Source organism: Onychomys torridus, chromosome 12 (assembly GCF_903995425.1).
Source record: "Onychomys torridus chromosome 12, mOncTor1.1, whole genome shotgun sequence".
NCBI lineage: Eukaryota > Metazoa > Chordata > Mammalia > Rodentia > Cricetidae > Onychomys > Onychomys torridus.
In genome coordinates, this window is record NC_050454.1 from 44,721,065 (window position 1) to 44,737,876 (window position 16,812).

General features: G+C 35.1%; 1 protein-coding gene across 3 annotated transcripts in view; it reads right to left on the minus strand.

Annotated features, from left to right (window-relative positions):
- Positions 1 to 16,812, minus strand: part of Cadm2 (cell adhesion molecule 2) — a 956,963-nt gene that overhangs the window by 105,095 nt on the left and 835,056 nt on the right. For all 3 annotated transcript variants that reach the window (XM_036203220.1, XM_036203221.1, XM_036203219.1), the window contains one exon: positions 9,475 to 9,645. In XM_036203220.1, the coding sequence (XP_036059113.1) occupies positions 9,475 to 9,645 (171 nt within the window). The remainder of the gene's footprint in view (positions 1 to 9,474; positions 9,646 to 16,812) is intronic.

Sequence of the window (16,812 nt, forward strand, 5' to 3'; positions counted from 1 at the left end):
AACAAGTTTTTTAATGCTCTTTTTTCACTTAATATTTGGGAACACTCCTTTGTTATAAAATCAGACTTTCTTATTCAAACTACCTTCCAACAATAACAGATATTGATCAAATACTTGCTGCATAATTCTCCTTCATGCAAATGTTTCATATACAATGGATTTCTGGATTCTTTTAAAGCATGTAAAGAAGGCTGGAGTTACATTTGTGTGGAAAGCACTTGGTCTAAGCTCCAGAGTCAACAAGTACAAAAGCACGCAACGAAAGTTCTGTTGTTCCTGTTGTGTGTTGCTATGACACAAAGGCTTGGAAGGAATGAATCACCAGATTCCAACTGTCAACTCATTGTCTACCTCACTTGATCTCATAACAAACACTTTAATAAATTGGTATTTCTTGTCGTCTGGTAGAATATAGTAGGGCTTGACACTTGTGACGATACTTTTTCTTTTGTTTGGGGTCATTTTCTGTTCTGTGGAATTAACTGGTTATCATGCTGCTTGAGTTAAAAGAAATGCAGTTTAAAATGGGCCTTGGCACTCTGTTATTGGCATGTTCTAAAGCATATCAGTTGATGTTGATGAATGATGTGCACAAGTGTTCTGGGTCTCTTACTTTTTTACTTTCTCACTGATAGCTTTCTTGTCATTATTGTTTTTGATAGATGAAAATAGCCTTTTAAACTATTGCCACTTTTTCTTTTATTACAAGAGATCTTCCCCTGAGACTTTAAGGAAAGGCTTATTTACTTTTATTTAATGTGTATGCAGGTTTCACCTGTATATATGTGTGTGCAACACATGTGTATGACACATGAGTCTTTCAGAAAGAAGCAAGGACTGAAACCTCTGGAAGTGGTCAAGACTGTTATGAGCCAGAGTATGAAAAGAAAAAAGTAGACTTAATAATATGACTGAAGATTTTCTGAAAAAAAGAATACTATAGAATAGCATTCTAGGATGCTAACTATCCAGACTGGGGAAATGGGATATTTTTCAAGATACAGTAAGAAATGATCTTACATTTTTAAATGAGTATTAGGCCCAGAACCAAAATTTAGAATGTCAAGCTTGCAATTGGGCAAAACTGAGTGGACTAAGGGGACATTAGGAGCAACATGCTTTTACCATGGAGCAGATTCAAGAGGAAGATCTAAAGGAGAAGCAAAAGAAACAGTAGGAGTAGAGGACAAGGAGCCCATCAATGTTTTATTCCTTATAACTCATCCTTTTTATAATTATAAACTCTGCAGCCCACGATTTAAGAACATTTGTCAAAATACTGTTTTTAAAGAACAATATTTTATGATTTGTATTCGTTTTTTCCCAGAAGGTCTTGCCAAACAACAAAGCACAATTTAATTTTAAAAATAGGTTTAAGTTGTACTATCTTGCACTTACACTATAAAAACATTAAACCCTTTAAAAAACTATTATGCATTACAAAATTACGCTTTTGCTATTCTTTCTCTGTCATATAAAGTGTGGCTACATCAGCATCCTAGGAATTACTGCACCATTAACTCATCAGTTATGTATCCTGCCATGATTAAAAGAACTAATAACAAAATTAGAAGAGAAAAGTATGACATCATCAAGAGCAGTGCTGTACAATACATATGTGTCTATTTAAATTTACTGTAAATCAGTTAAAATTGCATTCTAAGTGCAATTTTGAGTTACAAGATGCACATTTCAACTGCTGAGCTGTCACAGCAATAGCTGGATGGTGACGACTATGTGAGGATAAATAGAACACGTTATCCCCACGAGAGTACTTGAGCAAGACTGCCATCAATCATTACTCTCACCTGACCCTGGTTTGTTCAGATTTTGGATGTGTGTTTGTGGGGGTTTAAAGATGTCTATAAACAGGAACACCATCTTTGCAGTTGTGTGCTTACATATTGTTTTAGCTTGTATGATATAGTTTGAGGATTCAGAATCTTTTTCTGGTTGCTCATAAGATGAAGATAATGAGGAATAATAGAGATGGCAGAAATGCAGAATCAAGCAGGGAAATCAGAGGACAAGGGGGAGAGATAGCCCTAGGGAGTCTAACATCTCACAATCCCAATTAGAAAGAAAAGTGAAGTGATAGTAGAACACATGTTAAAATAAAGAGAGAAAATACTGAGGGTCAAGGGACAGATCAGGGCTATGGAAATGGTCTAGGGTTATTGGTAGTATACATGTTGAACAACTAAGCTTAGAAATCTAGTATTTAGATTTCTAAGTCCTTATAGAAACCCAGAAGGTAGTAAGTTAATTGCAAAATAAAACTTAAATTTAAAGTGGAATTATCTTTCATGGATGGAAAGTTTCTCTCCCTTAAGACATGGACTATTTATTAAATGGAAATTGTTGTACATAGAGGGTTAGGGAGAACCTAAGAGGTGTCTGAACGAACATGGAGTATCACCATTGCCATTGGGCACCCATCATAACCCTATGGTAAGATTCTTTTGTTGAAGGCACCACAAACTTCAGGAACTCAACCTCCAAAACAGTTGGGATACATCCTTCCCATTGGTTAGCTTTCACAGTACAGGGAAATGCTGTGTAGACAACTAAGGGAGAAAAGATGTTGGCCTTTCCCAACATCAGACACCACGTGCTGCAATATTCACTTTCATGGCAAGAGGTACCTACCAACTGGGGTAATGGCGGTAGGACTGTTAAAGGAAAATAACCACTTTCTGAATTTAGGATTGCTCCACAGGGCAGAATTTCATGCATGTTACTATAATCTATCATGATTTCATGAGTGAGTAGGCTATGGGCCCTGAGTCAGAGTCTGTTATTGTTATTATGGTCAATGGTCACATTATCAAAATACTTTATTTGTTGGTACACACATAATTTAATAAAACCTTATGGAACTCTCCAAAGCAAAGGAGTAAATACAAAGTAAATGGTAGGACTTCTATTATGTTATGCAGCATCAGTTCAGTTATAGCTGATGTGATAATAATTTTTATTATTATCAATAAAGGGAGTATATATAAGAACTCTGAACCTTCTGAATGATTTTCTGTAAACTTAAAAATTTTCTAAAAATAAAGTCTGTTAGTTAAATAAGCATCAGAAATGACAAGAAGAAAGAAAACAGAAACAAAACAGTGTGCTACTGGACATGATGTGAAATTGTCAATAACAAAGATACATTTTTGTGTTATATCAGAGCTCAGCTAGCAAGTTCATATGTGTTGACTGATTACAGTAGTTTTCTTTCCTTTAAAATTTTGATTTATTTATAATTTTTTATGGGTAAGCCTTTTTTGTCTACAGGTATGTATGTGTACCATCTGGACACCTGGTGTTCTCAGGGGTCATAAAAGTGGCTAGGTCCCCTGGAACTAGAATTATGGTTGCCTGAGAGCCACCATGTAGGTGCTAGAAACTGAGCCTGGGTACTCTCAAAGAGCAAAAGTTCTCCTGGCCACTGACCCTCCTCTCCAATCGCAACGGTAGTTCTCCAGTTATACTTTGTTCCTGTCAAAGATTTTTGTCTGTGTATGTACATGAACAGTTGTGTTATAATACCTTATAATCCATAGAATTACAACAACCCTAAAATATTGTTGTGTGAAATACACTCATTTAAAAAATGAATCAGCCTATGACCTTTAAATGCTAGAAAAAAATTTAGCTTTTAATTTGGAAGGAGACAAAATGCCAATTATTTCTGATTTTTCTTTAAGGTTTTTGTTGTTTCCTTTGTTATGTCTTTTTATTCATTTATTTATTAATTCATTTATTTGTTTATTTATTTACTTTTTAGCTTTTACACAGTATCTCAGAATGCCCTACAACTTACTATGTAGCCCACACTTCTAACCTCACTATGTTCAGCCTCCTACATAGTGTGATTATGGAGGTAAATCATCACAAATCCTTAGCCACTTTTAATTCTTTATTACAGTTGTTCAGTAAAATTTTAACATTAGTTTAAAAGTATGTTATGTTATTTTCTGTATCTTCTATAATATGCATACACTCTACTACAATTTTGCTATTAACTCTTCTTCATGTGCTTTATTTCCATGATTATAATAATTTAAAACATTTTGAGCAACCTATTTTTAGGATTTTCCTATAGATCTTCATTATTTTTATTATCAAAAAGAAGAATCAATGGGAAAACACATCAAATGAAAAAAATCTTCATTTTCCATTTAGAGGTATCTTTGTTCTGTACACCAAATACCCACAAAAAAAGAGTACATAAACAACTGAGCTGGTACTCCCCAAGCACATAACCAATGAATCTCTTCTATAATAATCAGAATTGTATTTTTAATCAATTCATGAGAATAAAAGCTGAAATGTATTACATGGATGATAAATGAAGCAGAAATTTACAACAGTGAGTTCTGTTTTTCTAGCCCAAGGTAATTCTCTAAAGGAGATTTAACAACAGAATCACCACAGAAGCACTATGGAATGTTTTACAACATAAGATGTTGAGGGGAAATAAAATAACTTTATTACCCATTGTTCTGCTACCTAGATTGGAAACATAATTATCAGAATGTGTAGGTCAGGAATTGAAATTGACCATTAACTCCTTATAGAAATATTATCTCATTTAGCAATGATAACATGTGTTCTGAGTTATTTAAAAATGTATTTGATGCATATATTTTCATTTACCACTAACCTAACTGCTATCATTTAAACACAATGCTATCCCTAAGCCTGATGCTCCATCCCCTTCTCTTCTTTCCTGAAGTCCTTCCTTCCCTTTCCAGCCCCTCACCTCCCTTCCCTTCCCAAATCCTCATCTCCCTTCCCTTCTCATCTCTTCCCTTGCTTTCACTTACTGCCTTCCCTTGTCATTCAGATAGAATGCTTGTGCTCAAATGGAGAACATAATTCATGAGCCATTTCAACTGCTTTACTTACTGCTTAAATGTTAATGATCTACATTTTAAGCAGTTATCATTTTTATACATGAAACATCACATTCAAATACAAATACAAAACAATTATTAATAATTAATTATATGATAATTTGTTTTAATGAGGAAATATATAATGCATTTTAAAACATATGCATAAACATTTAAAAATCCAGACTCTAAATTACATTTCACTCTAGATGAGTGTTACAGTGCTTTCTGATACAAATAGCATAACTCTGAGATTTCACTATTTTTTCCTTGTGTTTTTCATTTTCAATAAGAGTTACACTTTAGGATTATTTTGTCAATGCAATGTCATGTGCAGAAAATAGCTGTTTTGATTTTTCTTCTATACTGTGTACTGTATGGAGTCTCCTGCTGGTGCACATACATTATTTCTGTTGAGCACTAAGTAAAATCTGACTCATATGATCTGGTTCTTAAAAATTAGATCAGATCAATAAAATAGTTTTGTTTCAAAGAGATATGAATAAAGTTAGAAAGATAAATAAGAGTTTTCTTCTGTTAAAAATGAGTGGCTTTACATGTTGTTCAGTTGGTAAGTATTCTCTTACCTAATATGTGAAATTTGAAAGCATTTGTGATTGACAAGAAAAAAAATATCTGTTTCTCCACTTTCTGAAATTCCAGTTTAAAAAGAGTGCCTTTCATCAATGTGGAAGTATGTAAACAAATGATTAATCCTTTGTAAATTGTAAATGTTGCACTCATATATTTCATAGGGTAATTCCTTTAAAAATTCTACATAACAAGGATACAGAGATGAAACACCCTTTTATAACTTACCTTACTGTGTATTTTCATTATGTTCCCTGCTGTTATGTTTTCAACTTTTACTTTCAATTTCCTACAATCTGACAACAGGATTCCTGTGACTTGTACAGTTATTATTTTGTTCATTATTTGTAAAATGCATATGTTCTTTTTTCCTGCACTAGAGAAAACACTGATATTTCTTCTAAGTGTTTCTCCACTTGGGACCATTTCTCAGGTCATCCATAGTGAGAATATTATTATACGATGAAGAAATCCTGAATTTACTAATTGTTCTATTTTATCCCCTTTTCCAAAACCGCACTCTATGTTCCTCTGTTTGAATCCATAGCAGTTTGTTCATCCTATGTATTACATATGTGGTTTGATATTCTCCTGTTTCTAAGTGGAAAATATAGATATTTTGCCATTACTCTTAGGTGTTTATGAAGACTGTACCATTTTATGTATTTGCTCTAATTTTTTGTTGTTGTTGTTTTTTGCTTTTGTTTTTGTTTTTGTTTTTGTTTTTCAAGACAGGCTTTCTCTGTGTAGCTTTGCACCTTTCCTGGATCTTGCTCTGTAGACCAGGCTAGCCTCAAACTCACAGAGATCCACCTGGCTCTACCTCCCAAGTGCTGGGATTAAAGGCGTGCACCACCACCGCCGGGCATTTGCTCTACTTTTAATACTAACTGTAATTCTCTCAAATAACGATACTTGCATCATCTCTGGAGAATGTTCTGTATTTATAAGGAACATTTAGAATTACCATCAGTTGGTTTTAATTAGCTTGATATACTTGAATGATGGTATGTTTGATTCTAAGAAAAATAATTTAAATTGACCTAGTTTCTGCTCTCTGGCCACTTGCATATTAATCCATGATAGAAGAAGATGGCATTTTTAATTCATCACTCTGCACAAATGTGAAACTTTTCATGTAAAACTTTGTAAAAGTTAAAGAACTCAGTTACTGACCTTTGTTAAAATTTCAAAACAATATATACTAAATATATTAAATATAAAAAATAACAAATAGGTGACTATAGATTTTATAGTACCAATATGAATTTCCAAGGATGTAAAAATGAGCTTGGCCGTAGATGTTTAGAACTAACAGCTGAACTGAAATACTTAAAACAATCACAATAATTCTGGGCAGTAAAGTTGTTCTGTGACTATAGGATGGAGGAAGGCAAGGCCAAGATCAATGAAAAACTGAGGTGACATGGGAGGCCATAATACTCAGCTATCAGAAGCTTACCCTTGTTAGTGTGTCTTATATTAACAAATTTAGTTCTGTTTTAAAATTTCTGTCTTCTAAATCAAATAATGAAATTCCAATCACTGACATAATTCTATTATTGACAGCATCAAATCCTGAACCTTCTTCCAAATATATAGAAAAATCTGACTTCTTTTTTTTTTTTTTACTTAAGTAATGTGTTTCTGAAACTTATTTTATTGTTTGTTTGCATGTGTGTATTTGTGTGTCTCTGTGTGTGAAGGAATCTCACCTGTGCACTCTCATGGGGAGGCTAGAACAGAGGTAGACTTTTGCATTTTGTGCTCGTTCACCCTCCACCTTGATTGTGAGACTAGGTATGTCTCCACTGAACTGGAAAGCTCTCTCATTACTCTTTCTTTAGCTAGACAGCAAGCATGCAATTTCCACCTGCCTTTGCATTCTCAGAAGTGGTGATGGGTGCGTGTCTCTGTGCTTGCCTTTCTTGTGGATATTGGAGATCTAGATTGACGTCTTCATGCTTATGCAGAAAACACCCACTGAGGCAAATACTCATAAGCCTAATTTCATTCTAAACAGTCTGCTTCATAAAACAAAACAAAACAAAACAAAACAACTCAACAGTTCATCTGCTGTGTCTCTATGAACACACAGAAAACTAAACAAATTGTCAACTGCTTCATTAGCTGAAGGATTGTGACATGATGGTGTTTGTGAACAACTATTATGATTTGATTTCTATTAATTTTGTACCTCATATGTTTGAATTATAGTTAAATAAATGAGAAATGTTCAAAGTACTATTAACTCACAGAGTACAAGTATATTTAAAAGTTAAACCTATTTTGATGGCAATATGGGTCTTTAAAAAGTATCAGTTTACTCTATTTCTTGTACCTTGTAGATTCATTGATCAAATAAGCAATGTAAAGGATAATCATTGATGCCCATTTGAAATCTTGTAAATGCCTCAAACTTGACTTAAATTGTCTCCAGCTTATAGGGATTAATTATCTACTTCATAATCAAATCAACACAGGAATTGATTCTCTAGTTTATAATCCATCTAAAAAGTTTTGGCGACCTTCACAAAGTCATTTTTATATAGATATTGAAACTAGAAATAATATTCATGTGGTCTCTATGTGTACTTGAGTTGGAATCTGCTTCAAGGACAGCAAGAGAAAACCTAGTAAAACTAATCTAATGGAATGCAAATTGCTTTTAAATTGCAATAGTTTCAGACATGTCTCTAGTAGTTTCTCCTAATGCTGTTTATTCTGCCCTAGTGGGCTCTACTATGGTCTTTCTGACTGCCTTGATGTTTCTAGAAATAAATGTAACAGGTGTGCTCCTAATTCACAGCTTTGTATCATTCATTCCTCAGTATTACATGTGGGTAAGCTCATCAAAGCAATAATCTTACCCCTGTTTTCATCTTCTGACCACCTCACTTGGCTTATCCTTCTTGCATAATAATTGGCACTTGGTACTATGTTGCATGCAGAGATTATTTGCATTTCCTATGTATCATTACATCTTGTTTTGTAAAAGAAGCCTTTTTAGGGTTGTTGTAGTGGTGATAACAATTGGAGACAAGTAGGTTAGTTTTTGTTTTGTTCTTTTGATACTTTTTTAAGTCCCAAATCCTCAACTGTGGCTGCTATTTATTAAGAATCAGTGCAACACTGACTAATAAATGAAAACAAAATACAATAAGCATATTAGAACCATGGTGTTTGATCATAGTTCAACATTTTAGAGTTTAATGTAATTCTAAGTTCAGGCTTTAATTTCATCCCAGGAAAGGCAACCAAAAAAAAAAAATAATAATAATTTCATTATCTCAAAGAATCAAATCATGAAACTAATAGAGATGATATTTTATCTTCTCCTTATATTTTGGCTTATGTATTTCAAGTACCTTAGCTTCATTTTAGTAAATCTGTATCCCTAGGACTTCTCTAAGTAAAAGATTACAAATCTACCATTTACTAGCAATTGCCTTATCCCCCTTGATCTGCATGGTTACCTGTACACCTTGTAACTGGCAGCACTGATGTACACAGGCTGTGTGAGACAACATCCCAAATCTTCAGCACTACCCCTCATATGTGCACATCACTCACTTAACATTGTGACTGCAGTTGTGATAGTTATGGATGCAGTGGAGGCGCCTCTGCACTCCAAGAGACTAACATCTAGCATGTAGAAGGTTCAAAAGAAGGGAAAACAATTTTCAAGTGACTAAAATAGTTTGATATATCCCCACTGTCCTCATCCACCCTCTTCCACACATATGCACATCAAGCCATAACTCCAACCATAATTAAGAACATTAATTCTGAGATGTTGCTTATTTTCCTTCATTGTTAAGAGCCACACTCAGATACAGCACTCTTACCTTTGAATGTGACTGAGACTCATGAGTATAGGTAGGTTTTTGGCACATTTGCTATAACTTCGTGTAATTTACAAACTGATTTTAAATGCACATCAAGAAAAGTGTGTCATTGAAACGAAGGAGGTGGGATTGTGTTTACTTACAGTGTATTTCTAGCACCTGCATGGCTACCTGAGGGGTGGCATTGAGGGACTCATGGTCTACTCTGCAAATGACTGCCACTCCATCATCACTACGGTCCACTCGAAAATCCAGCGTGCTGCTGACGGTGAAGGTCTTTCGGTTAGCATCCTCCTCTTTCAAGTACTTCACATCTGAAAATATAAGTAGTAGAAAACTTCTGTGATATTGTCCACAATGCATCACACTTCTCTCACAAGTGACATATAACCATCTTCAATTGGTGCCAGATTTAAGAGCAACTCTGTAAAGATAAGAGTAACACTAGAAGAAGGTCATGTACTTTTTTTCTGTCAAAATATATGTTGATGGATGTATTCATAATTTGAGACATATATACAAATGTATTTCAGGTTGATAACAAAAATATACAACTCCAAAAATAAATTTTAAGAGTTATGTATAGAAATAAAAAAATTAAACAGTTTGTGGGATGCAGTATTTTTATCTCTGCTTTCAAACTGACCTAGATTACAATCAGGCACAAGTTTTTGGCCTTCAACCTGCAAAGAACCATTTCACAAAAGCAGTCTCTACTCCAGTTTATGTTACGTTCCTCTAAAATTTTATGTCACATCACTGAACTGTAAGCACATTTGGAAGGAATACATACATTCATCACTATCTGCTTATGACTTAGAGTGTGAAATGTGTGTGTATTCTTATTTCCACTTGAACAAACCAAGGGAAATTTTAAAAAATGCTAAAAAATATTTGACAGACAAAAGTGGCCACCTTCAGATAGAAAAGAAACACTTAAATACTGAAAATAATTAAAATATATTTGCTTTGAAATTTATGTAGTGAAAATAATCTTTCCTTTGTTGAGGAATTCATTTCAGCATAAATGGAAAGTTTATCTCAAGATGTAAATTCATGTATAGATGTTTAAACTTAGTTTTACATTAAGGCTGAATGATGTGGTCATTTGAATATAATCAGCCCCCATGATCTTATGGAGAGTGGCACTATTAGGAGGTGTGGCTTTGTTGGAGTGGGTGTGTATGGCCTTGTTGGAGGAAGTGTGTCATGGTGGGGGTGACTTTGAGGTTGTCTGTGCTCAGGATACCACTGCCTGTCTATCAAAATGTAAGAACTCTCAGCTCCAGTACCATGTCTGCCTACATGCTGCCATACTCCTCACCACGATGATAATGGACTGAACCTCTGAAACTATAAACAAGAAATCCCAAATAAACATTTTCTTTATAAGAGTTTCCATGGTCATGGTCTCTTCACAACAATGAAAACCCTAAGACAAATGGTCCTTTTGGGATTATTTGTTCTGTTTTAAAATGAAGCTTATTGGTGTATTCCTTAATTTGTAAATTCTCAAGTTTGAAGAAATTGATAGGAACAGGACAATTATAACATATTAGAGATCACACAATATGCTAAAGTTAATATGCTATTATAGCAAGATCTTACATGTAGTTGAGAGGATAATTTGCTTAGCATTCTTACACATTCTCTGTTTTCCTATTTTTCATCATCTAATAATCAGTGAGACTTTCTGGAAGTAAGTTTGCCACTAATTCTGTATAAGATACAGTAACATAGAAAGCTTGTTAAGGGAAAGCTGTTGCCTACTAGTCAAAAGAAAGACATTTATGTCTTGTGGAGAAATGTCATTGCCTTTTCGCTAAGAGTTAATCCAACTGGGTTATCTGGCCAAGGGGCCGCTCTCACTTCAAGTCCTGCTAAAGATAAAGGTGAAATAGTTATTCTTCCCCTGAATTTCTGCTTCCTAGCACATTCCCTATGATCTGCCCTGATTTCTATGGTGTCTGGCCACCATTCTGAGATTTTGCTCAGAATAATTTTTGCTGCTTCTTCTTGCTAGTCTCCTTGTTTTGAATACTGGCTGGAGCCCAAGTTGGCTACCCTGGAACTCTGGGCTTCTTCACTCTTTCTCTGAAGCTCCTCTTCATGCCTTGGGCTATTGACCCATCTCATGGCAGACCTTTAGTCTGACTAATTCAAATGTCATGGATCTTCATTTCTCTTAAGCTCCTACCCATGAATCTACAATAAATATCATCTAAAACGCTCCCTCTGCGATTTGCGAGTTTCACTCTTTAATTCATGAGACAAAAGCCTGACAGGTCCTAACGCAGGTGGCTTTGTTGGCCTTCTAGTTTCAAGAAGACGTAGATCCTCAGAAAGACTCTGTTCCCAAATATCCTTATGCAATATGACCTGTTACTATATGAAAACAATTAATTTTAAAATATGTAAAATATATTGGTGATCTGTTGATTTATTTTCTCTGCATTTCAACTTTCTGAAAACAATGTACTTGTTAAAAGTGCCAGATTTGATATGCTGTGTTCATTATTCTTTGAGTTTTACTTATTTCCAGGGAAACACAAATTTATTTTATTGCTTAATTTTAAAGAACAATATCATATGTTGGTAATGATACAGGTATATAACTGTTAAATGTTTTGCCTTCAAGTTACTTATGTTTATTATTGTGTTCATATAACACACCTTCAAGATTTTTTTCTCTTTTTTTATTTATTATATTTGTGTTTTAATTTTACACATCAGCCATGGATTCCCCTGTCCTCCCCACTCCCGCCCCCCCCCCCACCTTCCCGCCAGTCCCTCCCCTCCATTCCCATCTCCTCCAGGGCCAAGACTCCCCTGGGGATTCAATTCAACCTGGTGGATTCAGTACAGGCAGGTCCAGTCCCCTCCTTCCAGGCTGAGCAAAGTGTCCCTGTGTAAGCCCAAGGTTCCTAACAGCCAGCTCATGCACTAACAATAGGTCTGTGTCCCACTGCCTGGGTGCCTCCCAAACAGTTGAAGCTATTCAATTGTCTCACTTATCCAGAGGGCCTGATTCAGTTGGGGGCTCCACAGCCTTTGGTTCATAATATATGTGCTTCCATTAGTTTGGCTATTTGTCCCTGTGCTTTTCCAATCTTGGTCTCAACAATTCACACTCTTGCAGTCTCTCCTCTTTCTTGAAAATTGGACTCCTGGAGCTCCATCTGGGGCCTGGCTGAGGATCTCTGCATCCACTTCCATCAGTTATTGGATGAGAGTTCCAGCACGACAGTTAGGGTGTTTAGCCATCTGACCACTGGACTAAGTCAGATTAGGCTTTCTCTCAACCATTGCCAGCAGTCTACAGGGGATGTATCATTGTGGATTTCTGGGGACCTCTCCAGCACTCTGCCTATTCCTGTTCTCATGTGGTCTTCATTTATCATGGTCTGCTATTCCTTGTTCTCCCTTTCTGTTCTTGATCCAGCTGGGATCTCCTGCTCCCCTAAGCTCTCTTTCCCTCGAACCTTGCCCTTCATTACTCCCACTGTCTTCCAGGTTGTTCATGCAGATCTCATCCATTTCTCTGTCATTGGGCGATCCCTGTGTCTTTCCTAGGGTCCTGTTTTCTAGGTAGCCTCCCTGGAGTTGTGTAGCAGTCTAGTCAACCCTCAAGATTTTTACCACACTGCAATACATACACATACACACACACACACACACACACACACACACACACACACACTCACACACACTGCAGTTGTATGGCTCTTAGAAAAGAAAGGAGAATAAAAATAGTTTGAAATGGTACAATTGTCTTTTAAGTATAATTTTAGGATACCATGGCAAGTAAATAACTTTTCATAAGTGCATTGTATGAATATCACTCCTGCTTCTGTAGAAATCATTAGTTGATATTTTAATATTTAATAGTAATACAATCTCAGTCAAATATGTTAAAAAAGGAAATGACCATCTTTAAGTCAAGCTTTATCAGGATAATATAGATGTGTACATATGTGTTTTTAGCTACTTACTGCCATAAAAATTTATGATACACTCTTAGTTTTTATTATTTTGGATCTTTTTACATGAACATCCCCTACTTTCAGATACTATGGTCTACCCTGTCATTCTATATCTAATGGTTACTTATTCCTAGCTCCAAGTAGTAACAAAGTAAGACAATTTTTATGACTATATTATGCTACATTTGAAATATTTTTCTAAGCATTGTTAATTATTTTATTTGAATAACAGCTGCATTTTAAAAATTCACACATCTGCTCCATTCAGTTGCTTCTTTTATAAAATACCATTAATGTATTATTAATGTTATAATAAAATTTGAGAGTAATTGTATGTCACATAAAATTTTATTGAGAATCATTCAAACACTAGTATAATTTGTGGATTTCATATTTTTATACTGATCCATAGGGTCAACCTACGTCACAATATGAACAGATACAACAGCAATAACCCAGTCATTCCTTTCTCCTTATTAGATGCATGCCTTCCCCAAATGAAGAGAATTTGCAAATGTAAAATGTATTTCAATTTTTCTTTTCTTTTCTTTTCTTCTTCTTCTTCTTCTTCTTCTTCTTCTTCTTCTTCTTCTTCTTCTTCTTCTCTCTCTCTCTCTCTCTCTCTCTCTCTCTCTCTCTCTCTTTCTCTGTATCTGTCTCTCTCTGTGGGTGGGTGAGTGGGTAGGTTGGTGTGTCATGCACATGAATGTGTTAGTGCAAACGGCTGAGCTCATACCAAGACATTTGCTGTCACATTTTTCTGTCACTCTCCTATTATAGCCTTAAATAGGATTCATCACTCTTCTGAAAACTTGCTATTCAGACTATGTTGATTGGCCAGGAAGTGCCTGTGATCCAGTGGTCTCCATCCCTCAATGTTTGAGTTAGAGGCCATAATGCCTGCCTTTTTACATGAATTAGTGAGAATTTGAACTCAATTCCTAATGCTTGCAGGTCATAAACCAATATTCACAGTGCCATTTCCCTAACCAATCATATTTTTTTAAATAAGTGATAATGTACAGAGCTATAGAGTCAATGTGAATTTTCCTTATACTGTACAGTTTATTTATTGTTTCTACGTGTGATTTTGTTTCAAATTCTATCTTTAGAGTTTCCATTCCCTTGTCTTAAAATGGGATGTGCACAACAATCACCTTTCTACTCTATTGCAATGGAAAGTCTCACTTCATAGAAGGCAGTGTGGAGCCTCAAGGTTGTCTGATGGTTCAGAGACAATGTTTGGAAGAGTAAAAGGATAGTGGATACATTAGCATCAAATATTGTGACAGTTCCCCTTAGGCCATTGACTGTAGAATGATAATCTCCTTATATTCAGAAAGTAGGACCTTTTGACGAAGAGTAAAGATAGGAAATAATCACAGTTAAGAGTCACTTAGAGAGTATGGGCCCAGAATAAATGCATTTTATACTTGAATTATATTATCTAAGAAGCAAAGCAAAGAATCTTGGTCTTTTAAACATTCATTTTCCCCAACCAAACAACAACAACAACAAAACCCTCAAAAATCAGTTTTCAAGAAATATCTCCTTAGCCATCTTTCCTTGGCTTATAGTATTAGGTTGCTTGCCTCTCACTGTATTCTGATCATTAACACTGGAGTTTCAGGAAGAAAATCTCTCTGAGAGAAATTTCTAGGAAAGTAGCCTTGTCTCAGCAGTGGTTTAAACATACCCTAAGCAGTCCTGTCTGAACTGTTCTGATTCATTTGCTCTCTTCATTTTTGTGATTTTGGTGCCTTTCAGACAGGCTTGAAAAGGTGCTACTTCTACTTTTGTGAAGATGATTCATTTTCCTGAATTTTGAAGTAGACTACCATACCACCTGGGCACATGGGTAGGACAAGTTACTTTTTCATCCATTGCAAAGCTATTAAGTCACAGTGAGAACAAGGCAGGTCTTACAAAGCTCCACATGGCGAGTGCTATCTTTTCTACTTGTTGGAGATCTCAGGTAGGAAATAGGTATACTAAGAGACATACTCTTATGTTTGAACCTTACATGCTCTGGTCTTGAACAGATCAGCAGGGACTCAGTGTGAACTTCAGGTATTAATACATTTTATAGATGAATTTTATTAAATTATTAATAGGATTTGTAAATGTATATTTGATGGATCAGATGATAATCCCAGTGGAAAAAGAAAATCAAGGGATGTAGTCTGAATTTTTCTCATGGTACAAATACTGCTGGGTCCACTGTAAGCAAACTGGGTACATTCTCTTTTACTATGCTAAAGGAGAAGGTACAAATTGCCTGAACTAGCTTTAGTATCAGAATCTGGAAGTCAATATTCTGCAGAGATGACAGATAATGGCTACTGTTCAATATAAGTTCTATAGCTCACAGTTTCAAAAACTGAATGCTTTACTTTTGGAGTGACCAACTCTTATTTTTAATTTTTTAAAAAAGTTCATACATATATGTAATGAATATTATTCCTTTTTCACTCCAGTTTCCTTCTCTCATTCTCTTCCAGAAACCTCTTTACTTACTAATAAGTCCCTCTTGTATTTTTACGCTATCTTTGTGACTCACTAAATTTAATGAGATTTTTTTTTCCCCATGCATGGGTGAGAGGTTATTGAGTGTAGCATGGACAACTTAAGAGTTGGAACACAACTGAAGAAAATGGTGTCCTTTCTCTCTTCCTGCAGTCATTAATGGCTAAGAAATCTTTGAGAAAAAAATAACTGACTTGGATGAATCACATAAAACAAAGTTTAAAATCTATAACCGGGCATATCAAAAACTTGCTTACTTCTTATATTAAAATTGAGTAATCAAAAACATATCACATTTTTTAATGTTCCAGAGGAGCTTTTCATTTTAAATTCTCTTCAAACCTTCTCCAAGTAATGCACAATGAGAACAAGTCTCACATAGCACAATTTCAAAATTAAAGCTTTTTCTATTGCACTTGAAAAGATCTTGAAAATGAATCATCCAGAAAAAGCACATTAGCAATAATTTATACACCCCCCCATTATAAAAGCAGTAGGAGTTAAAAACCCTCATCATATTCATCTTCTACAATGGGCCAATAATAATCCTGATTTTTGACAGTCATAAATGGTTGATACTAGCATTAGTTGGCACCTAAGATTAAATGCTCCCTTGAGCAAGATACAGTCCTGCAACTGAAATCTCACTAAAATATATCAAAATATCAGCTTAGAGAAATAAGTTCCATGGAGGTTTGATGGAGAAGTGATCTTTATCTACTTATTTTGAATTCTCACTTTTGTTTTATCTTGACCAGTAGAAGGTTAATATTTGTTTTTGTCAAAATTCTCCTTGTTTCTTGTAGCAAATGAAGATTATTGCCAAGATTTTGGCTGCACATGGTGCTGAGAATAAGGAATGATTCAGTGCAAGGCTAAGGGAACCATGTAGAATGTGGTGCAGAATTTTGCAAGAGACAGATGGTAGGGAGGAGGGCTGAGAAATGCCATTTTCTAAACATGATATCTCCA